Below are 23,861 nucleotides of genomic sequence, written 5' to 3'. Positions count from 1 at the left end.
TGCATCATCACCGCAGAACCGGTGTTTGTTTGGAATCGAAATCTATCCCCTTGTTGTGCCATGTGCCTACTCCGGTTAGTTCTTCAGCCGTAACAGGCAATCAACTCTGTTCATGAATATCTGAAATGCTGACTCTTGATCCTTTATATTTGAAAAATACCCTTTTCTCTCACCATAGTGTGAAAGATGGTATCGTATATTTCTGGTTCGATTATTTCGTGATCTTCAATCTTTCCATCAGTGATTTTCATCAGAAATCATCGTCTATTCGTCGCCAATAATTTGCCAACTGGCGGATGGCTGGCAACCAATTTCATTTCCTTGCGGTGGATAATATTTATAGGTCGCGTAACGATCCATGCGGGATTCAACCAACGTCACAAACCGTTAGTGCTTCATCAGGCGTTGCCGAGGTTACTGATGGAAGGGGAACTGTGAAGTGTCCGTGTGTTTTCTTGTTCACCGCTGACGTCACCAAAGGGTTAATTAAATCCATCAGCTGCAATTTTCTTCCGGTTTCGTTTTTTCGGGGGAAAAAAATAATGGCGAAACTGTATAGAGTATTAGAGTAGAGACTCTTACGGAGAAGTACATGAAACAGACATCCGGTTTATGTTACATTTCGGAAAATTGACAGGTTACGTGACTAGGTAAGGTGCGTCGTGATTGAAGCAAAGCGTTTGGGGACGGCAATAAACGCAAGAGAATTAACAAGGTACACGAAAAAGTAGCTGAACTGCGTTGATGGGTCTCTGAACTCTACCGGATATTCGTAAAAGATCGACCGAAATCAGTAAAACTTAGAGAGAGCCTGTCTAAAAACCAAATTACGTTGGTGAGGTGAAGGTTTTTGCGTATTTTCAGTCGTTTTTCCCCCATCTCGTTTCGTCCGTTACGCTCGTTTTATGTCTCTACAATTCCTGCTTCCTCCATGAACATGCCAGTTTTATGATAAGCCAGCTGCTAGCAAAGAACAACAACAGTGAATTGAAGAGTCAACAAACTTGCAAGGCCAAAGTAGACCGCCCAACAGAGTTCCTGTGGTACACTGTAAAGCCCTAGGATGCATCAATTTGCCTATTATGTTACAAATTCATTTCGTTTCTCATTTTCACAGTGGACGATTGGTGATTGTCTTTTTTCTCCATCTCACTGGTTTAGTATTGCAGTCATGAGACAAATCGAAACCACTGTCTTTTACACAAAACGCGTGCGTCATGCGATTAAACGGTTGCAGAACATGATTTCCTTTCCAATAAAAGCCATTTGCGTCACTACGCTATTTATATCTTTTCGTTAAAATGCACGCGTTCGTATTCGTCAGTTATTTGCCATTGATTTTGGTACGTCAGAAGTCAGGAAAACCTGGCGTCGAACGCTTTGTCTTTGGGAAATCACTTGCAGTCGTATAGCTTTAACGATGGAAGATGAACCAAAAAGATAAAGAAGATGCTGGTACCAGGTGCTGGAAAAAAGATCAAAGCGGGTAGAATGTACGGACGTTTTCATTTTATTAAGAAGAGGGTCACACTGCTATGTAATTATCGTTATAGCACGTATAGAGTGCTTCATTCTGCGTGTCAAAAACCTGCACGAAGCGTCAGGTTTACGTCCAAAGCAAGATGCTCGAACAATGGAGGACTATCGCGTGCTGAGTCGCACTTTTGGGAACAGTTTCGATCAAATGTGGATATCTTCAGATTGCGTTCGACTGTGGTTTTGTTTCTCATCCTCGTCAAGAAGTAACTGTATGTGAAGCAGAACCCTGAAGTTCTATGTCGTGCCAAGGTCAATGAATTATACAATGGGGCTGACATACGTTGTTACTTGATCGATTCTGTTGTGAAACAATGAAACCACACACATGACGTTGAGACCTTAGTTGCGTACGTGAATCTTTATTTGTATTGTTTTTTATTCTGAAGAGCACGAGAAGGGGCCGGAGAGATTCAGTCTGTAGTAATCCCGCGCGGAAGAAGGGTCGCTCACAGAATGAATCGGGCATTTCTCACTAGTATAGGCTAGTTGACGTTCAAGTTAGTGGATCTAGGTAACTAGAGCTAACAGAATGTTGGTTAATTTTTGCTAATATAAAACGAACGCTCGTCGTGCAAATAGTCTTCTTCGTGAATATTATTGCTAAGATCGAACAGTGGCTGAATTTAAATACGCGTGTATGGTTTTATATACGTACATAAAACCATCGATTAACTTTCATTGCTTAGTCCCTTTCAACTTGTTCAAACTGCTTTCTTTCTATTTTTGGGTAGTCACTGGCTATATATGAATTCGAAATGGCAGACATGTTGAAAGCACGGGATTGTTTGCCGTCTATTACGGGAATTGTTTTTGATTTCCGACTTCAGAGGCATTTGGTTCCATTTACGTCTGCTATCCCCAGTTCTTAAAAAAACAAACAAATAATACGATGTTGAAAGAACTTTTGGCCATCCTTTCATCTCTTTGTATTAAAAAAAGGACGTAACAACACTCTCCCAGTTCGATCAGAATGTCGGTTATGCGACCTGTCAGCCATTCAGTTATTGGCATCAGCTTTAAAAAAAAAAGGTGAACTAAGCAGTACTGCCGAGATGTTATCAAACAGCAAATTTTGTAGATTTGTAGCCCTTATTTGCAAGTTTATATAGCTGATTGCAATGTTATATAGCCTTGCTTTGATCGTAAATAGGTTAATTGTGGCCACAATGCGTGAAAATTCTCGGAAATTGCTAGCCTCTGCAAACGTTAATCGTTTTGTGACGCTATCCATTTCTGGTCAAACTTGTAATTCTCCTGGGATAGCACAAGTTTTGTCTGTGTTTAAACAGTATCAGTGTCTACACGAGTCGGGAATATTCGCCGGCTCCGTGTGCGTTCAGCGCACAGTAGTACAAGAACTGTGAAGGGAGCACAGAGTAAAAAACCATCATCGTGCTGTATACCGTAAACAGAGAATGGGCACTAAAGCCAAAAATTCGTACTAAGTATAACTGAGATAGTAATGTATAGACACTACAATATAACCTTAACTTCCGCTCGAATGTGAACAAAAAGATTAGAAAGTATTTTTATTTTCATTAGGAGTTCACCGCTGGAACTCCCAAGGTGAAACAGGACGTTGCTTTACAATTAGTCTCTCCTGCGTATAATTTACGACGAGTGCGTGCACATTTCGCATGCAAATAGGGGGGGACGGAGATGTCTTGTGGGATTGCCAAGAAAGAACTAAAAATACATTAAGGGAAATTTGCAGTAGATTTGGAATAATCAAACGAAGGTGAGCCTGTTGTTGTTACTGTATCGCATTTGTTATGCAATTATTTCAGAGATAAGCATTTAAAGTAGACACAAGACAAGATGATGAATGTAAACTATACGCTAAATTATTTTCATTTACATTGAGAGACGGGTACGGAATTTCATTGATACATGCCGCTGATCAATAAGTATAATAGTGAATCAAATCATATTTGTTTTTATTGCTAGCTGCCCCTTATCGTTTCGGACTTTCATTTTAAAATAAAATCTAGATAAAAAACAAGACAATTGTCCTTGCGAGATACAAGCAGCTTCCCGCTTTTCAAAAATGAGATATGCGATTAGTACACGCCATTTCCTGCTAGTCGTGCACGTCGTGCACGAACACATGGAGTCTGGTGATTTGTGTTCTACGGGCCCATTGCTTTTTCTTTCTCTTTTGTTTTCATTTGCCTTCGGGGGGAAAGGGTGTCTTCGCAAATAATTCTTCTAGCCTCACTCTTGTGTTGCTTTTTCCTTCTGCCCTTTACAATCACCATAAGCGTGAGTGTTTTCTCCGTTTTTAATTTCAGACGATAGTCGTTCGTCTATTTTTTCGACTCCCTTTCTGCTTGTAACTACAAAGGAAAAAGCAGTTTGACATGTTTATTGTTCTTCTCGAAGATCAGTTCATGGCTCTTGCATCTGCACGCTACATAACCGAACGTATACTCGTTGTCTCATCTTCCCGTAACGCCGATGGGAGGCTGATAAACTGAGATGGTATCAAAGTTTATAGGGGGCCCTGTATGTGTGTATGTGCTGTGTAACTTGTCTGAAAGAGATTTGTTGAAAACATCGTAAAAGCAGTCGTTAACCGTGAAGGAATTGAAAAGGGAATTGTTGAATCCTGAGGTTAGACATCTAGTGCGGCAGCTGCTTCAATTGCGACTTTACTCAAAGCCAAGTAGTAGTGGATTGTTTAAGCGTTTTGCGCTTGCAGAAATGGTTGTTTGTTTTTGACGGGGCTCTCGAATTTCCGGTCCGTTTTCTTTCGCAAGGGCATGAAGATCCATGCGAGATGAAACGGCCAAAGTTTTTTATGGCGAAGGATTTAGAATAAATTAGTTTGTTCATTCATGAAAAGCAGATCCTCTTCGTTTTACCTCATATTGCAAGATGTAGGAAAATTCGAACGCCACATGGCTTGAGCCATCTGTTATGATCATAACATTTTTTCAATAATATGTAAACCGTGTAGTCCGCAGAAGAAAATTTTATTGTAAAAAAAAAAAAATTGTGAATTTTCTAAAGAACAGAGTCAAAGAATACTGTCAAGACCAAATGGCACGTTACATCGACAATGGCGAAAATGGTTCTATTACTTACTGTGTGCGTCGGACGTTACATTACGATTCAGCCATCAATAGTCTTCCATGACCGCTAGGGATAGCTATTATTTTGACATTGTTACCGAAACTGCTTGATCTTTATACAATATCTTACTTTGCTGACCAAAAGAAAATAGCCCCAGATCATCGTTGCCGGAGAACGATTATAATAGGTCGTTGATAAACCACAAAGTTTCCTTCATCTGATACAAGGTAGCTCTTTGTTTTCCGTAGAAGATTTATTGTTTCCTTGCTGAATCGGGACAAAGTTAAAAGGTTTGCTTGCTGATCGATACCTTGTCAATGATGTGACGAAGTCGTGGGTCAACTGCGGAACACATGACATTTAACTATAATACATTAGATGTGCGTGTTTACTAAGGTGTATATCCTTTTTTTTCCAAATAGAATTGGGATTTTTTACTTGTGACGATCAGATGAGAAGAAAGACGACGACCGAAGCATGTATGCCAATTCTTTGTTTTTCTTTCACAAGCTCTATCCATGTCCTTGGAACATTATCTATTTGCGACTGTAGGCTTAACATTTCCGTTCTTTCCGGGCGCTTTTAATAATACGGGCATCTTGCCAACGACGTGTCTCGAATCCAAAGGAGGAAAATATCGAACGGAAAACTGGAACGCAAAGAATGATAAAGGGAAGAAACAAGTCCTTTTAGATGTTTTGACATTTCTTTTTCAGCATTCCGCGTCTCTTTTGGCAAGCATTTGTGTACTGCGTAGGCCTCGTAAGGGATGGAAGCGCCGGGTGATGGCGATGGATTGAATGGTAACAGCGGTGACGACGTACTCACGTATCCTGGTTTATAATAATTGTGTACGTCCACTTTATATTGAGACTGAAACTGCTGTGTAAAGAACTATAACTATCGGCGAAGGTTAAGTTTTACCATCCTGAAAGCCAACTCGTTTTGCTTGGGTGTGAAATCATTGGCCTCTAGCTCCAGTCGCTTTATTTAATTTCGATTGCCACCCTATTTTGATTACTGCGGATACGACTATTTTTTTAATTCTTTATTCTTATTAAGAAATTTCGTTTGGAAGAACGAAAGTCGATGGATGGAGTTGAACTGACTTAATACCTATATCACGCTCTGACTCAGTCACCTTGAAAGCACATGAAAAAAGGCAGTTCCCTTTTCGACAACATGACGTTGTTTTCGTCAACCCACGCAAACATGCCAGACGCTAAGGAATTGCGATAATCGGTGATCAATCTCACGATCTGAAGAGCCTCGTCTTTCTTGTTAGATGTGAATTATAGGCGTCCAACTGATTGCTAATGATGAAGCAATTCCTTTTCTCAGTATAGTTTCAGCATTCAGACAGTTTTACGATCACCACTTGCAAATTTCTCTCTCAAGACATTAGAATCATTTCGTCATCAGATTTTGCATTTGACAATGATTTTATGCATTGATTTGTGCAAGAAAAACGACTTGCTTCTATGTGTTTCTGTTTGTTAACTACGGAAACTAACGATATCCCTGATAGCCTCTTATTTTTCTCCTGTTTTGGATGACAAAGAATTTGCAAGAAGAAGAAAGCAAAGAAAAAAAAAAAAAAAAGAAAATGCAAAATGGACATCATGTTTTCCCTTTTATGGTGAGAGCATAAAGTCATCGTTGCATAAAAGGTAGGCACCTTTTCGGGAACCACTTGGCTATGTGCGTGAACCGTAATGCAAAATTCGAAATTATTTGCATTCCGTTGTCAGATGAGAAATATTTCCCTTCGCTTAGATTGCTACTAGCCTTTTATTTTTTAGACATCACAAAAGTCCCTGAATATAATGAGAAAAGCTGACTAACCCCTTCTTGCATATCGTTTAGAGTCCTTCTTTGGCTATCGACAAACAAGAATTTCCGACTGCAATTCTTTGACAAGGAGAGAGAATTTCATGCGTTTATCAAACTTTGTTTAGCGAGAAAAGTAATCATTCAAATAATCATTTTTTGACAAACTCGGTGAACTTTGTTTAATACTTTTTTACGACTGAGATAGAACGGAAAGGCTTTCCTGCACATTTAATCGATTATCTGGCATGTGAAGTGCGCCGCGTTGCTGTGATATTTTATAACTCACATTTATGGCATACATTTAATCTTGCGACTAACCCTAACTTTCAATTTATTTTTATCGTTTTTTTTTTGGAATAGCCGGAAATGTTAGCGTCAGGTATTATTTATCACACCCAAAGGAGATACAAAATACTAGAGTGCATTGTAAAAAGACGTTTTGTTCTACCGATTGGGATTTGAATGTCTATAGCAAATATGGTTGCCCCTCCATGTCCATACTCCCGTTGATCACGTTCACGGTCAACCTGAAAAGTGTATTGGTTTAAAAGGGCTTAGAAAATTGCCTTGAAAAGCAACTACTTTCTATTACAACGTTCAAAACACAGTTGTGTTCGGAATTCGTACTGTAATGTCATTGGAACAGATGGAAAGTCCAGCGTGTTAGAATTAGCGCTGCCGCAAGTTCAAATATCCAAATGTTTTACAAGCGAGGAAAATCTGAACTTTGGGGCCGACTTACTTTAAAACAGACGCTGCCAACGAAGTTTTCCTACGCGTATGCATGTCTGTCGTTAAATTTCTAGCCCACGGAAAAACTCGTCCCTTTCAATCTTACGTTCTATGTATTGAAACCACGAAACGGCTACACTTTTATCAGTATTAATATGTTTTTCATAATAAGTTTACTCATTTTACATTCGATCCGCTTCGAAGGAAAAATATGATTCAAATCTTCTTATAAATGTTAAGTTGTTTTCTTAGCCATTCATTATTACCATTCTTACGTGTGTATTTTCTATCTGTTTTGATGCAGTGGACAAGCAGACTTTCAATTGGAAGAAACCGAAGTAGTTTACGACGTGAAATTTAAACCACCGTGAAATGGATAAAGAGCCGCCTGATCAGCCCACAAAAAGTTGTATTGGAATCATCTAGTAATTGAATTATAGCTGCGTGTACTGCCTCTGTGGTGGAATTACTGAGCTGGATGCGGAAACGCAGCACTTTCGCGCTTGCAAGGGTCGGCTTATGGCCGTCCGAGCATCATGAACCAAGTTGCACACGTTTCTCAATTGGTGCTGCCATGAATCAGTTACAAGGTGGAAGGAGCTCTCGTCTTTCGCTGATGCTGCTTGTTTTCATCATTTTGAACTCAGTCTGGTTCATGACTGCTGGAGCTGCTCCAGTCACGGCCGTATCCAGCTACACTGGGAGTGATGCTGCATCACGCACTCCTCTAAGTCGCTGCCCCGCCATCTTCAACCCCATTTCTATGATTGCTAACAGCAACGTTAGTGGTGTTAGTAGCTCTGCTAAACAGGGTCTAATCGGCCGATCAAAAGCAACGCAATCGCCGTCATCGTCGCCATCATGTCGTTACTTTCTGAAAAAACGTTTTGGAACTCTAACGACGCCGGGCTTTCCATCAGCATTTCCCTTGCCATGCATATGCAGTTGGATAATCGATGCGACAGGATTTGAACCGGAGTCTTTCATCACTCTTTATCTGACGCAAATGTATCTAACTCGAGGCGTCAAAGCTGTCCAGTATTCGTTCCGTAACGAGACTCACGCCGTTGGTCGCAAGGAGCTGGACGAACTGCACGCACATCGCCCTCGCCCATATTCAGTCTACAGGATTAAAGCACGATACCTGGAAGTGCAAGTGAACCTGGACGAGCTGGTGAACGCTAACTTGCGCGTCGAACGCCGGCTGATGGACGTTTACGGCTTCAATATTACGTATGAGATTCAGCCGAACGGTTCGCGTATACGCTCCGATACGTGTAACGTGGTCAACTGTACCTTTAACGGCCATTGTTACGCTAATCACAATTACAGGTTCGTAAAAAGGCCCATTAGCTCTAAGAGACGTGTAATTTTCCCTGTATTTCTGTTCAATTGAATCAGCAATTTGTAAGTTTTCTTAGCGTACAGTTTAGGAGGTTGTCTGAAAAGAAGGGCATCTTTATAAAGACTTCCCATACATTTAAATTAACGTGTGTGCACCATCTTCACCAACTGATTCCTCAGAAGTGGCAAATTTTCTTGTTTGTCCTACGCAGCCAGTTCCAGTGTTCGTGTCTACCGAATTTCTCGGGCAAGTACTGCCAACACGGTCCCGAATGCAACCCGGAAAAAGGCATCAACGTCTGCAAAAATGGCGGCGTTTGCGGGTAGCAAATAAAGAAAGCCCAGAAATAATAGCTAGAACTAGCCCTTTTTTTTTAACTTTCCACTTTTTGTTGCTAATACATTTAATTTAGGTATCGCATCGGCATTTCGGTCGTACGCTGCAGCTGTCCACCCAATTATAACGGGAGTCTATGCGAGTTCCGACGTGAATTCATTCCAGCCAAAGGTATAATTTCTTCACGTTCATCGGCACTATTATAAGAACTAACTGTCATGAAAGACGAACATTTCGGATTCAATTAGAATGTCAGTTGCGGTTATTTTGGTGGGAAAGCTCTTCCCACGCGCACGCGGCCAACGTGTCGTTATTGGGTCGTTTCTATCCTCCGCTTCATTCATCCATCTATCGATCGGCGGAAGACGCCATCCTATCTTGCGGTTTGCAGGCGAAGGCTTTTCCCGCCACTACGTCGTAGAAATGGCTGTCCTTATTTGATCGGGATCGCATTCTTTTATTTGGGCTGCGGTTAAGAATGCCAACATATTCGACGTCACGCAATCTAAATTCATTTATATAACGCCAGATAGGCATATTTTTGCGGGATTGACTTTATTTTAAAGACATTGTTTCCTGTACAGTTTCTACTTAGTCAAACAGAAAGATTCAAGTCGTACAGTGTACGCTGAATAGAGCGTATCTTTGTCTTAAAATTTGCTTCCAGTTGATTGAATATATTTTTTTTGATTTATTTTTGTATTTTTGGCTTTTATTGCAGAGTGCCTTTCCAAACTCCGATTGAGTTGCAGCCACCACTGCGTCGTTACTGACAAGGGTATAGCCACTTGCCGCTGTCCGCAGAATCAAGCCCTGAGATCTGATAACTCGACATGCTATCCATTGGGTGAGTTCTTTTCCCATTCGCCTTTTTTACGATTCTTCTTCTATCGTTTCGTTTCCTCTTTACTGAGCTGTACTCTATTTGTGATGCCGACTTCTATTAATGAGAACGAGGCTTACTTGGAAACCGAGGCGAACGAAATTGTAAAACGCACAGCTCATCGCCTGAAAACTGCGGCCAAAGGCAAACTATAGGCAAATAGCACCGAGTTTCAAGTGGATGGTATCAGAGTTTTCAATATTTAAGACGTAATAGTTTGCCCAAGAATTGGATCTAGAAAAGATGCAACGAAAACACTGTGTCAAAGGGAGGACACTCTGTGTTTGACAGTCAATGACGATGAGCTCTCCATTAGTAAAAAGAAATGACGACTTGGCGTTCCCTTAATCACCACGTCTTTGGCTGTGTTAGATAATAGAGCCATCGAGCAAACGAGTGTAGACTGAATGGAAATGTAGCAAAACGTAAGCAGAAGAAGTCGTCAGAAAGCGGAAGAAAAATTAGAACGCTGACTGACAGTTTCGTACAGTCTAGCCGAAACAGTGTCTTTTCACTTGAGTAACTAAGAGAGGAAGACATGAGAAAGGAAAGGGAAAGAAGGCGAAAGATTAATAGTCATGTTTTTCTGCGGTACGAACGAAAGGGTGTGTCGTGTAACCGTCTTTTTTTATGTGTGTGTGTGTCTGTGGAAGAGAGACGGATGATATACAGGATATTAGGTGGAACGAATTGTCAGGAAATCTTGTTTATCTTGCTTTGACGTTGCGGTCTCACGAGGAGAAAAAGAGAGACAGTTGACGATTAGTTATTTTAATAAGTAAAGAGCGTCTTAATGTTTGGTCACCGTGTATGATCATTCTTTTTCTTACCGTATACCCTTTTATTTTATTGAATGGCTACTGCCTCCATGTATCTCTCATCGTGCTATACCTATGTAGTTTGTGGAAGACTCGTTAAAAGTAGAGATGTGAGAGCATTAGCCGGTCGGTTAACTCGTCTTTGAGTTTTCAGTGCTTTTTCAAACATTACGCGCTCACACGAGAAGATGCTTTCCGCTCATCTTCACTACCATTTCCTTGCGATTGCGACGTCTCGTGGCTTATTAAAACCAAAGCACCACCATTTTCTTTTTGGACTTTTTAAAGTTTGTTTTACGTATGTCAGACCAATTATCGGTGGGAAAGAAACAAAAGCGCTCGTGATGAAGGATCCATCCATCATACGTTCAAGACGACCGAGGGGAATGAAGTGAACGACGACATCGTTTATTAGTCTACTCTTTAATAGGGGCTTCTTCAAATCAGGAACTTGGCCATCAACAATTCCCTTTCGTGCTATTGTACCGTTATTCTTAAACGTCTTTCTCCTTTCCGATCATTTTTTTTTTCGCGTTAATAATTCTGATCGTATTGTCTCGACTCACACGTAACGAAATAATCAACCTCAACCGCACGGTCGGTAGGTAAAGTCATTCATTTTGTGTCCTATAGTTTGCCGGTGGAATATACATTGCCTATAAAAACCACTTCAAAGTTCTATATTGACAATGGTGATTGTAAGCACAGGATGTAATCACTATTCACCAACCGCATATTTGCTTGTTTCTCATTGAGAATTGGTCAGACAATTTCGTTTCTTTTACGAATTTTCATGTTTGAAATTGGGGTAGTCGATGCCCTGTGCTTCGTAATGACTATGCCACGTAGCAGATGCAAGGCGCCGAATGATTGCACGTTTGCGTGTAAATGTACTATATTTGTTACCTATTATTTTCAACCATTTTTTTATCTGACCATGAGTTTCGCTCTACCTATTCCTATCTTGCCTCTGCATTTCTGTGTGTATTATGTTCCTACTTTTCTAAATAAATTTTTTTTTTTTTTTTTTTTTTTCATTATTTGGTACAAACGAACCACCCCTACTCAAACGTCTATTTACAATAGGTACCCTTTGGAAAAGAAAAAACAGACGGTTTTGTTAGTGGGCGGCCATTCGAGTGCCACTGCCACGTCTTCTTTATCGGGCTGTATTCTTGTAATGATTCTTTGTGAACAAAAGAATGAACGATAAGGTTTAAATTAACTTTAGAATTTTTCCAATTAGAAATTCTGTGGTTAGGAAATTTGTACACAACGGGATTCCCAAACATAATGTTACAAATTTCCTTGTTCAGTTACAAAAGGTCTGAATTTTGTTTTGTTTTTTATGCAAAAGATGTAATTATTGCGTTGTTCCATCAGCCGGGTTAAATTTCCATATTCCGCGATCATACGGAGTATCTGATCTCTTCATTTCGAATCCTATGGCTTTTATTTTACAAACTCGTTGTCGGCTACCGATGTTTTGCGTCATTTCAATCGTTACCTTTGTGCGCTGTAGCTATTTTTTCTATTCAATCTTATCTTTAAAATATCGAAGTTAACTGATTGCCAAGTGAAATGCGAGGAAAGGTATAATATTCGAAATTTGATGAACCATTGCCCAATTATCGAGGAAACTTATGGATCCTCTGCGTGGTAAAATGGAAGCCAGTTGACCGTCAATAAAGAACTTGTACTAATGAGATACCAAGTATATTCTTATAAAGAAGCATAATCCCTTTTTGTCTGAAGCATGACAGCGTCTAACGTAGTTGAAGGTGTCGAGTCCATCAGTTGATTTCACTTTGCCGTTATTCACAAGTTGATTGACGATTGCTGATGTGCGCAAATTGGGTTTCAATCCTTATCGATGTGCTGCCACTTACGTTTCATTGATGTAATGATACAGCCGTTGCTATTAGAAACAAAGCAAAAATATCAGCTTTTGATTTCAATCTGTGAGGGTAACTAAGGCTAACAAGGGAGCAATGAAATCGGCCAAAACAACGAATTTACTAGCACAAGAGGCTGTCGTAGTAAAAGTTCCCTCTAATTTTCCCTTGCATTGAAGTCAGCGAGCTCCTCCCCGTTTCCTTATTACGTTTACGTCATTTGTTACGGTATAGCTCCAAATAACCAAGAACTACTAATAACAATAAGTTTCTTGCTATTACTTGTTTGTTTTGCGTCTGATACTTTCGCCAAAAGAAAAACTTCCTGTCGTGTATCCTATCTTTACGTGTAATGCATGAAGGATTGTTTTTCATTATTTAACAAACGCATTTCAAAGCTCACCGTATTACTGTTACTCTACGTTTTGATTACATCCGTTTTCAACTGATACTTCAAGATTGCGTAATATTTCTCTCTTATTTCTCTTTCGTTTCTTAGTGCCACTGAGAATCCTGGGACAGGTCGAACTGGAAAGGCCAAACTGCTTTAATGACACGCGTTTGGTTGAAGGAGTCACAGCCGCGGTAAGGCCCATTTCACCTGGAAATATTAAACAATATTATTATTTTTTTTTTTTATCTACAAACTTATTCGTGACTTTCTAGATGAGAAAAATGGCAGAAGAATTTACAGCTTTGAAACTAGTGGTTGGTTCCGTCAATTTGTTTGAGTAAGTTCATTCATAAGTGTGCAATAGATAAAGTGTAATAGATAATCAGTTTACAAAGATTCCTATGTACAATCAATTTTTTGTTCCAGGCCCAACTCAAGTAGACTTCAGTTCATATTATGGAATTCTGAGAAATACAACATGAGCTGGACAAATGCAGTAGCATTCCACGGTTCGATGGATGCCAGCAGAAACGGCTCCCATTTGATTGGGAATCAATCGTCCTTGGGACAAAGGTTTCCCTGGAACAGCGGCAGGAAAAAGATGACAAGGGATGAAGACATTTATATTCCACAGCAATGGAATAACTCCTATACGTCTTTCGTTCACCAAATTAACTCCAGGGCGTGGAAGGTGCAAGGTGAGACAATTGCCATCCGGAACATCAGCGTCGTCCAAGTTCCAGCTTTGATTATCGAGGTTGAAAATATCTTATTCTTTTTACTTGCTTATTAACTGCGTGACTAAAAAAATCTTTCTTATCCATGCATCTAGTGGGTAAAATTGGATGTCAAGGGTCAGGTTCGTGAAGGTTATCCTTTCACAGTGGCATGCAACGCCAACGGTTCGGGCAAGAAAAATTTGAAAATGGGCTGGTACAAGGATGGCCACCCGATAGATGATTCGTTTGCACTCCAGCGCAACATGTCCATTTTTGTTCATCAACAACAGAACCTGCGTGGATTTTTCACGCTTTATTTGGAAGTGAAACAAGCAAACTTGTTCGACCGTGGTGAATTTGAATGTTGGGCCAAGGATTGGGGACAGACCGCCCGCAAGAGCGTCTTTCTCGATGTCATTACGCCACCGATTCTCGACCTGATGCCTATGAATCCTGTTGTTCTTCCGGTAAATAATACTAATGACTATTCCACTTTCAAAGAAGATTTGGAGAACGCACACTACCTTAGTAACGTGTGGAAAACAATTGTTGCATCTTGCAGGGTACGGCAGTGAATTTGACGTGCCGTGACGAGAACCATCTGGCGCGACGAACAACCACCAAGTACGTCTGGTTGAAAAATGGCCAGCCCATCGAATCATCCTGCGAAGAAATCATCGAAGACTTGACACCAGTCGGCAGTCTGTTGAGAATCACTTCGATTCAGGTAAATGAGTTCCAAGACTTTGTTCATTTTTCGTGTTTTTTTAATTATCTTTGGTGGACTATCAATGGCCTTGTTTCATGGATGGCCAGCATAGCACCAATTACACATGCCGAGGGGAAAATGGAACAAAAGTGGCCAACAAGACAACCCAAGTTTTTGTCGCTAGCGAAGAAAGATCCTGTCCTCAGCAGAAAAGCCATGGTGTCGAATGGCTTAGGACGGCTTTTGACATCACCAATTACCAGTTCTGTCCTGCTGGATATGTCGGTGTGGCCAAGAGACATTGCTTCGCTGTAAAAGAATTGCCTGATGACGGTGGAGAGACGCTTCCAGCTATAAAACCTTTCTGGAGCTGGGGAGAGCCAGATTTTTCCAATTGCAGCGATCGTGAACTCACTGAAGTATATCATCAGTTGAAGTTGATCACTTTGGGCTATGTCGTCACCGACCTTACATCCATGGTCAATAAGTTCGCCGATTTCATCGAATGGAAGCTGAAAGGTATCGCAGAATTCAATCGGTTCACCAACTGGAAAAATAGAACAGATGAAGAAGCTACCCCAGCCCCTTATCTACCTGGGGAAGGAAACATGTTGTTGGAAATGGCGATCAGTCTTGAAGTTTTTCTTTGGAGAAGGACAGAAGTTTTACCACACTCCTTTTGGAATTCGACGGCTGTCCGTTATTTATACGCTCTTGATGCGCTCTTGTCCATGCCCCGTGATATTTTCCGTTTGAATGTAAGTAGATCGTCATCGACGAGGAGAATCGATAAGTTTGTGCAAACAGACAACGTTGTTTATTCTTTTATTTTATGTTTCAGGGTGAACTGCCGATCTTGCGTTTCATTCAGAATCACCTAACTCTTCTAGGCATCAATCCCAAAGGCGAGTATCTTCTTGGCAGTATTGAACGTCATTTGCTGAAGAACAGCGATCTTAACGTCGACAATGATAGGTAAATATCATCCGCGATCGACCAGATTTTGATTGGTTCATGTGTGATACAGTTCTTCTATTTCTTCTATGTCCAGGAAACAGTTCAAGTACAAAGGACGTTTTCCAGTTTTGCCGAGGTATTTTTGCAACATTATGAAGCTGCTGAGTTCGGTTTGATTTTCATTAAATTTTTTTCTTTTTACGTGACAATTTAGCCAAACAGGATTCAAAAACCTTAGCCAACTGGCACCTGCCCAGTTCTTTCTCAATAAGCAAAACGGGTACAATTTTTCGATTGATTTTCATTCAGTAGAACATCTCCAAATCCAAGGTGGTGAATATCATTGCGCCCTGCTGCTACTCCAACCAACAAACCATTCCCGAGGATGGGATATGGATTCTTGTTTCATCGAACGGTTGTCCGATCCGGCTGCCTTCCGTTGCCATTGCGACCATCAAGGAACTGTCGTTCTACTCTACGCCGTAAGAGACATTGAGGTACGTTTGAACTGCTGATGCAGATTAAAACTTGACCCTCTATTTCAACACGATTTTTTTCTGTTCGTGCTGTTTAGCAGACAGAGAATTCGGTGGTAAACTTGTGGAAAGTCATTTACTTTGCAGCTTCAGTTAGCCATTTAGCCGTCGTTTTTGGTCTCGTGACTTTATGTGCCATGTGGTACCAACGGCGCTGCGTGTGGTTATGGTTTCAAATCCAAGTGGGAATTTCGCTTTTACCGCCATCGTCTATTTACTTCCTGCAAACTGACATCGTCGTAAGTTGAGCTGTATAATTTAGGGCAAGTAAAGAATGAAGTCATCGCTTATTTTCAATCGGGTGATTTTTTTTTCTCGTTAGGTCACCAATCGTTTCTGGGCCAGTTTACTGACTGCAGCGATATATCAATATGCAACCACTGTTTGGGCCATGATTATGTATTTGAAGATGAGTGCCACCAAGAGCCCTACAGAACAGGCGACGACGGGAAAACTGAGTCAGAATAATATCAGACTAGTAGGTTTGTCGTTAGGTAATTCCATTTTTAAGTCAATGTGAAAAGAGTGACAATTGGTGTGATTCTATTTGCTCTGATTGTGTAGGCGTTCCATTGACGTTATCTGGGGTCCAGATTCTCATCGAGGAATTTTCCGTTGGTGTGCCGTTCATCACCTGGTTTTCCCAGCTCAGCTCCTTCTCTGGGATCTTCTTCTCGTTGGCTTATAGTACTTTATTTTTCACCGTCCTTTCGCTCTACGTCACATCAACAAGGGAACCGGATGATTCGGCCGAAAAGTCCAAGACTTTCACGAAGGACGTATCTCTTCTGATGAGCAATATGTACCTATAGCTTATGTTCGGCATTTGTTTTGATAACCGACTTAATAGGTTTCATTTTAGTGTTCGACACAGTCATTTTTGTCCGATGCTCGCTCTGCTGGGTGTACTGGTCACGGGATCTACGTTGTGCCGCTTCCACTGGTTGTCACTTAGCACCCACTGTGTCGCCGCATTGTTACATCTACTAGCTGTACATATCGACTGACTTTCAGTTTACGTGAAACATTGTTCGTCAGTTACATTGATCGATTTTCCGCAGGTCTTATTGGCGGTCCCCTTGATGTTAAATTTTAGCAGTACAAAATTTTTCTGCCTTTATTGGTGTTTTTGGCGTCGGAATAAGTTACCCCAAGGCGAAACGATGAGTGAGTTGTTGAATGCAACAGCAATGGTCGAGAGTCCTCAACGAAAAAGCCTGTTGTCGACAGACCAACATCCATCAGAAGGTATAAATAGATTTTTGTAAAATAACTTTCTGCCGGTATCGGTTTAAGATCGTTTGCTGATTTTCTTCCTTTTGGACCGTCCCATTTAGGTTTAGAAAGGTCTGCGCAGGCAAGACGAATAAGTCGTCCTTGCCTGGATGAGACACCATTTCCAGTGCATAATAGGATCAGAAGATTTTACCGATGCGGTCCGGCTTCGTCTCCTTTGCTGCAAAGAGCGGGTCTCGGCCCTGACGTGCGAGCGCTTAGCTTGGAACAAGAATCTACCCATCAATTGCTTGACAATAGTTTAACAGCCCTTCAAGCTGACATATCACCGACAGAGGCAATCAATGGATCAGGGGATCTAACAGAGTTTAGTAGAGATCGAATAAACTCCACGTCGTCCGATGGCATGCAACAAGACGACCTGGATTCGGGATTTGGGCCCAGTGGTGGAGGAGGAAGTCAAAAAATGAATGGATTGGATAAATACTCTGATGCTTGGAAGGTTCGTCAAATGAAATGAATTGTTATAGTTTCTGTTTGGATAGTCCTATTTAATTACAAGATAATAATGGCAAGGCAGTTGGCACACACTCTAACCCAACCAACTGGTGGTTTGTAGCTCTTGAGAAGAATTCGGCGGAAGTTGAAGAAACTCAGATTCCATTCTAGGGAGAGCACCAGCGATAGAGGTTCCTTCCGCTCATGTCAGAGCACTACAAGCACTGTCACGACAGCTGAAATGAGCGGACAAGGCAGCAGTTTCATAGCACAGGAGATGGAGATTCCAGTTCGAGAAGCTGAACAACTAAAATGCTTAATGACTTCTTACAGATTACGACCATTTAGGCCCCGATGGTCTGAAGACTACGGCCAGGAAAACGAAAGGAATTCCAGTGAAGTCGGCCATCTTCCCTTAAAGTGCAAACCTTTTCGAGGCCGTTGTTTCATCAACTGCTCACCAGAGAAAACTGGATCTAACATTATGATACGACATGTTTGTCAGAGCATTGGCACCGGCGACAGCGTATTTATGCCGTTGCGCGCTCTGAACGACTGTTGCGATCATCGCTTACACAACCTGGAGACTCCATTTGGCGAACCTTGTCTTAAAGACTCAGTTCACACTAAATCTGGAACAATGATCGTTCATGCCGTCGTCGAAAGTCACCCAAAGCTAATGGTAAGGATGTGATTTTTAAAAGTTATTAGGGAAAAATCACTTACAATTTTTACTTAGGACAAAGACGTTTGCGAATATTTGAAAATGGATCCAGCTGGGAGTCTTGCCATCGATCAGCAAAGAGTCAAGTGGCTTCAGGTGTACTATAACACGGTAGTCGAATCTACGTCCCAAAGTACTAAGACTGGTGATTCTAATTGCATCAGCAGAATTCATCTGGCGGGATCCTTAAAAAGAAACTTTTGTGTCTCGTCGACTTTTTCGAGCAAAAAGAAAATCTACGGTGGACGAATCGTCAAGAGGAAACGATTTTCATCCCGCAATATCACACATTCCGCTCGCCAAAGTGAGATCACATGAAACTGCAAACTGGTGGGATAGCCTTGTTATTCAGCCTACACAGCTGACAGTTTGTCTGTTAGAGACCAAATCTTCTGATCTGAATTAGCTAACCAATTGAGTAGCTTCAGGCTCTATCCAAAACAAAGATGTATTTGTATAAATTCGCAAAACATGACAAACACAAAACGCTAATTTCGTTGAACGGCCCACGAACGATGATTATAATATGCTAGTCAAGTTTTCTTGAAAATGTGAAAATTGCCTCATCTAACAGTTTACAATGCAAAAATAAGAACCAGAATAACAAGGTAACCTTCACTCCCTATTTATCCCAATTGTTTCCCTTTTAACCTTCATAGCTTTGTTTTTATTCTGTTGAATGTCTATCTCAGGTAAACAAATGATTTTCACAAACCGAAGTGTATTTTTTGTTGTTTTTGTATTCTGGTATTTGACATTACTCACGTACACATGGAGTTTCATACCATATAAATACTTTCCTGGCAAACTTCCTTGTCAAATGTCAGATTCACAGTTCACCGAAGTTTGCAGACTTACCGCAGGAATGTTTCTTTTTCTGTTTCTTTACTATTTTAAGTTTCCCGATAGGGATTCTGTCTAGATGAGATGATATAGTTCCCCGAAGGGATTCTATACAACTTTGTTTCTTGGCTTTGGGACCCAAATTCGCATCCATCAATGAACAGAGGGCGAAGAAGGAAATTGTGTTCTTGGTAGATTAATTGCTTAATGTGCTTGAATGTCATTGATTGTGTTTCTATTAAATTCGTCTTAATTTTCTCTACTTATTTTCTGTTTTTTAGGGGTATAGCGTAAATACAGCGAAACAACGATAAAATAGTAAGGTACAGTAGCCTGCATAAAAATCCGAACACCGATTAATATTTTTAAAGCAACCTATTGGCGGGGTAGTGGGTTTTTTGTTTGTTTTTCTTTAAGGGGGAGGGTAGACGGATGGACACGACAGGGTTGGGTAAGTCTAGACATTAAAAAAAAGTGCCTTAAGGTATTATGCTTTAAGGCAAGTTACAGGTCGCGACATTTTTGCAACCCCCAGGGTGGTGTGTTTTTTAAAACGACAGTTGAAAATTTAGGGCTTGGGCTTGGTAATGTTGCTTACCGAAACAATCTAGCTTATGTTCCAGCTGTCCGTAAATGTTTACGTCGTTGTCAATGGCGTAGCCTTTCTGAATGCGAAGCTGGAAATCGGTGTTCGATTCCAGATGAGGTGATGAATTATTGTGATTACCTTACGAGAAATTCTCGTTCATATATAAAACAAATTTTCATCGAGCAATATGTGCTTTTTTTGTTTATTGAATAATTTAAAAAATAATAATTCCCTTCGTTCTAAAGTAATTAATAATCCCAGCAAATTCGAATGAAGAACATTATAAAGATACAAAATATTTCGCAATTCCTTATCGGGAATCGAACACTGATCTACCACATAGCAATCAGATGCTCTACACATATGCCATCAGCATCGACATAACTGTGCACAGGCAGCTATCTAATTTATTTGGTTAAGGAATATTACACAGCCTAAGTCCAACATTTCCAACTGTCGTTTAAAAAAAATACACTACTCTGGGGGTTGCAAAAATGTCCCGACCTGTTACTTGCCTTAAAGAGTAATGCCTAAAGGCATAAAAAAATGTCTAGACTTACCCAACCCTGCCCTATGAGTCTATCACCCCGTCTACCCTCCCCTTTAAAGAAAAACAAACAAAAAACCCTTTACCCCGCCAATAGGTGGCTTTAAAAAATTTAATCGGTGTTCGGATTTTTGTGTAGGATACTGTACACGATCGCCTATCCCCAAAACCAACGGGTGTTTACTCAACGGCTCTAGGCGTTCGCGAAGTTCCCGATAGGTTTAAGAGAAAAAAAATCACACGGTATTATCGAAATTGAACACTAGGGGCCCTCGTTCCGTTCGGGAAGTTCCCGATAGGGTTGGGCTGTAGTTGCTCTTGAATCGCTGCATTCGTATATTCTCTGATTACACTCAACGGCTCCCGCTGTTCGCGAAGTTTTCGATAGCAATGGAGAAAAAAGAATCACACAGTATAATCAAAACTGACCGCTAATTTCGATTAAGTAAATGGTTTACTCGATAAATTAGCCGATTAAAAAAAAACTAAAATAAAGTATTAATACCACCCCTACTTTATATTTTGTTGTTTACCTTAACTTTAAAAAAAAGTATAAGGCCAATTTGAAAAATAAGCTTGATTTCCATGATTAGTATTCAATTCTGAATTGAAATCATGTATTTTAAGCGAAAGTTGAAATTTGGCCAAAAATAGAAAAGTGGGAAGGTTATAGTCTTCCCACTTTTGTCAAAATCTGCGAAAAAAGACATCTCATAGAATTCGACAAAAATCACATGGAATAGTCCAAATTTAATGTTGATTTCGATTAAGTTGTTGGTTTTCTCGTTAAACCACCTGTAAAAAAAAACTAAGTGCTGCCCTTTTTAAAACTTAGTTTGGGGGTTTTTCTGATTCCAAGTGTTTGCTACTCTGGATCCGTTTCATCAAAAAATAGATTAATTGAGTGGACAATTCCTATCCACAGCCCCCAGTCCTACAGTATGCAAAAATAAACGGTTAAAAAAGTTTGCTCATTGTGCTAATCTGCACAATGACAGATTCATGTAAGCAATCTTGAAATGACCTATCAGCAGTAATTTTTGTTTATATGTGGCTTTCATATGCAAATCTAAGACTATTAGCTAAACTGGATTGACGGTGAAATAGGACTGGAGAAATAGAACTGAAAATTTTCAGTCCTATTTTTCTTGTAGAAATAGGACTGGAGAAATAGGACTGAGTTTTAAAACTTTTAGGTCAGTCCTATTTCTCCGTGGCATTAGTCCTATTTCGTCAGCCTTTCAAGGACAATGAGCTACCAATCCATTGGGCGAAAAAGAGGGGGGTTGACCCTATTCCACAGAGGAAGTAGGATACAAAGGGTTTATTGAACTCTGGCTTATATGGTTAAGTGTTTGCCAAACACTGTTGACGAAATGACGACGCTTCAACTGCCTGTAACTTCAGTAATTGTATTTCGATTTAATTTTTTACACAGTCTTACGCAGTCTAATGTACTGAATAAAGTTCATTAAAATATTAATACAAAAATTCAAAAAAAAAAATATGTATTTTCATTTCATTTATTATACAAGCTAACATCAATTGTGGAGCTCACATCAATAGTTGTTTGGGGTTGGGACATTGGCTCCGTCGTCTCCCACGCTGAGACGGAGCTTATATCTATCGTTGACAGTGGCGAAACCGGCACTTGTGTTGAGGCATCCATTCCCTCAACTTGTGGCGGTTCACCACTGTCTGAATCCAAATACATAGAAGGGTTGGCAATGAAGAAGCATCCACATCCATGGAGGGATTCTTCCTGATGGATCCATGGAATAATAAATGGAATAATAAATGGATTCATCCATCGGGGTGGATGCCTCCATTGGGCCACCCGGAGACGTGAAGTCGCCCTACACAATTCAAATAATGATATTTAAATTAAGAATTAATCATGAAAAAATTAGGTTTAACGTAATTATTAAAAAAATTACCTCTAATAGAGATGTTGGTCTGTTTTTGAATTGTTTACTTTCTGCCATCATGAAATTTTTCAATTTTACCATTTAGGGGTTACCAAAGAAGGTTGAATGTCTTAGCATTATTTACCAATGTGTTAACTAACTCGATGTTAAATGTTTTAGCTTTATCTACGAACAGTATCAATTGTATATCTGCTGCTTGTATATTTGTTAATTAGCTTCCTTTTATATAGTGATTAAATAACCGCATGAGATTTATGTTTTACATATTGAAATCTGTCAAAATCACACTAAACGAAGGGTAGGGGGGCGTTTTTCGTTCTGAAGTTTAGTATTATTTTTACCGTGAAACAGTGCAGACGGTGCTGGTTAAAAAGGATTTATATGTGATCTAGTATCATGTGGTAAGTAACCGTAAACTGCAATTGTTCCGGCACGTCCAGGCATCTGTGGTGAGGGAAACCCACTCTACCAGAGATAACTCCTGGGTGAGCTTGTCGGCTGCTTCATTGTACATCTTCGGGAGGACGTTGTGAGTGATGGTGCTACGTGATGGTAGCTTCACTCGTGGGTCGATGGCCGAAACGAAAGCGTTGAAATGGACATCGTCAACGATGGAGAGGCAATGCATTCCCCTCACAATCAAGAGGAATAGCTGGCGTACAATGTAAGCCAGTGTATCACTCCCTCTTGGATAAGAAATGACTCTACCTCAACCTACAAATACATCAAATGAAATCGGAGAGAAAACCAATAAACAAATAACGTAACTTACCAGTCGAAGCCGATGTCGAAGCAACAGCATTTGATGAAGCGGAATAACTTCCTTCGCTACATTGGTGCGATTCAGGAGGTGCAGCACTAACAGCAACGTCATCGGCAATGCCATCCGGTGGGCCAGATTCATCTAAAAAAAAAATTTCATTTATGCTGTTTTAGTTTTTAACAGGAAAATGTTACCGGAAGTTTCTTCATCAGTGTTGTAGTCGTCTAACAATCTTCTGGGTTTCGCCCTTGTTGCAGTCTTGGGCCGCGCCTTATTCATTTTGGAACGCACAATGATATAAATATCATTATGATGCGTTCAAGATGCCTCATCATGTTAGATGTGTTCCCACAGAAAGGCACTTTGGTGGTACACTGGAAACATTGCCAGACATTTCTACCTAAGGGCCCTACTTTTTCAAAATAAGTCCACACAGGACTACGTGTTCTTCTCGTTTTTTGCGACATCTGATATGAGCAGGTAAAATAAATGAATAACAAGGTGAGTTATTTAATAAAAACGAATGTATAATGAACTTACCGTGATGAACGCGCTAGAAGTGGTGATTCAAAATTTGGAACTCAAAATGTAATAATTGTTTTCTCTTTGCATAACCCACGACGTCATCTATAACCGATGTGGCCAGCTAATTGCAGAATATCAATAAACCGATATATTTTAGGAAATCTTAAAATTTACAAATTTAAATTTATACATGTTTGGACGTAGGAAAACTTTTTGCTGGGCTCCAAAAATGAGGAAGCTTTGAAAATATTCAGGGGCTTATTTCGAAAATTATATCGATTGTCAATCATATAGTTTACTTAAACATAAAAGTTAGTTTACTGTAGCATAAACTAAATAATTTTGCAGGCAACTATACCTCTGTGGTATCATAGAGTACTTGGAATTCTAAGTATCGAAGTTCAAATCTCCCTCCACCCACATCTTTTATTTCGTAT

At 40.2% G+C, this 23,861-nt stretch overlaps 1 protein-coding gene across 3 annotated transcripts in view; it reads left to right on the top strand.

Annotated features, from left to right (window-relative positions):
• LOC116917381 overlaps nt 1–19,330 on the top strand; it is a 30,613-nt gene extending 11,283 nt beyond the window's left edge. For all 3 annotated transcript variants that reach the window (XM_032922832.2, XM_032922831.2, XM_032922830.2), the window contains 21 exons: nt 7,484–8,511; nt 8,736–8,846; nt 8,937–9,031; nt 9,582–9,707; nt 12,956–13,041; nt 13,123–13,187; nt 13,277–13,607; nt 13,683–14,036; nt 14,132–14,296; nt 14,386–15,036; nt 15,120–15,253; nt 15,330–15,371; nt 15,450–15,732; nt 15,810–16,010; nt 16,094–16,265; nt 16,336–16,573; nt 16,634–16,763; nt 16,833–17,019; nt 17,109–17,509; nt 17,627–18,187; nt 18,245–19,330. In XM_032922832.2, coding sequence (XP_032778723.2) covers nt 7,658–8,511; nt 8,736–8,846; nt 8,937–9,031; nt 9,582–9,707; nt 12,956–13,041; nt 13,123–13,187; nt 13,277–13,607; nt 13,683–14,036; nt 14,132–14,296; nt 14,386–15,036; nt 15,120–15,253; nt 15,330–15,371; nt 15,450–15,732; nt 15,810–16,010; nt 16,094–16,265; nt 16,336–16,573; nt 16,634–16,763; nt 16,833–17,019; nt 17,109–17,509; nt 17,627–18,187; nt 18,245–18,547 — 5,490 coding nt within the window. In that variant the 5' untranslated portion in view covers nt 7,484–7,657 and the 3' untranslated portion in view covers nt 18,548–19,330. The remainder of the gene's footprint in view (nt 1–7,483; nt 8,512–8,735; nt 8,847–8,936; nt 9,032–9,581; nt 9,708–12,955; nt 13,042–13,122; nt 13,188–13,276; nt 13,608–13,682; nt 14,037–14,131; nt 14,297–14,385; nt 15,037–15,119; nt 15,254–15,329; nt 15,372–15,449; nt 15,733–15,809; nt 16,011–16,093; nt 16,266–16,335; nt 16,574–16,633; nt 16,764–16,832; nt 17,020–17,108; nt 17,510–17,626; nt 18,188–18,244) is intronic.
• The last annotated feature ends 4,531 nt before the right edge of the window (nt 19,331–23,861 follow it).

The sequence above is a fragment of the Daphnia magna genome, linkage group LG2 (genome assembly GCF_020631705.1).
Source record: "Daphnia magna isolate NIES linkage group LG2, ASM2063170v1.1, whole genome shotgun sequence".
NCBI classification, from domain to species: Eukaryota; Metazoa; Arthropoda; class Branchiopoda; order Diplostraca; family Daphniidae; genus Daphnia; species Daphnia magna.
This window is presented reverse-complemented; position numbering and strand designations above follow the sequence as displayed.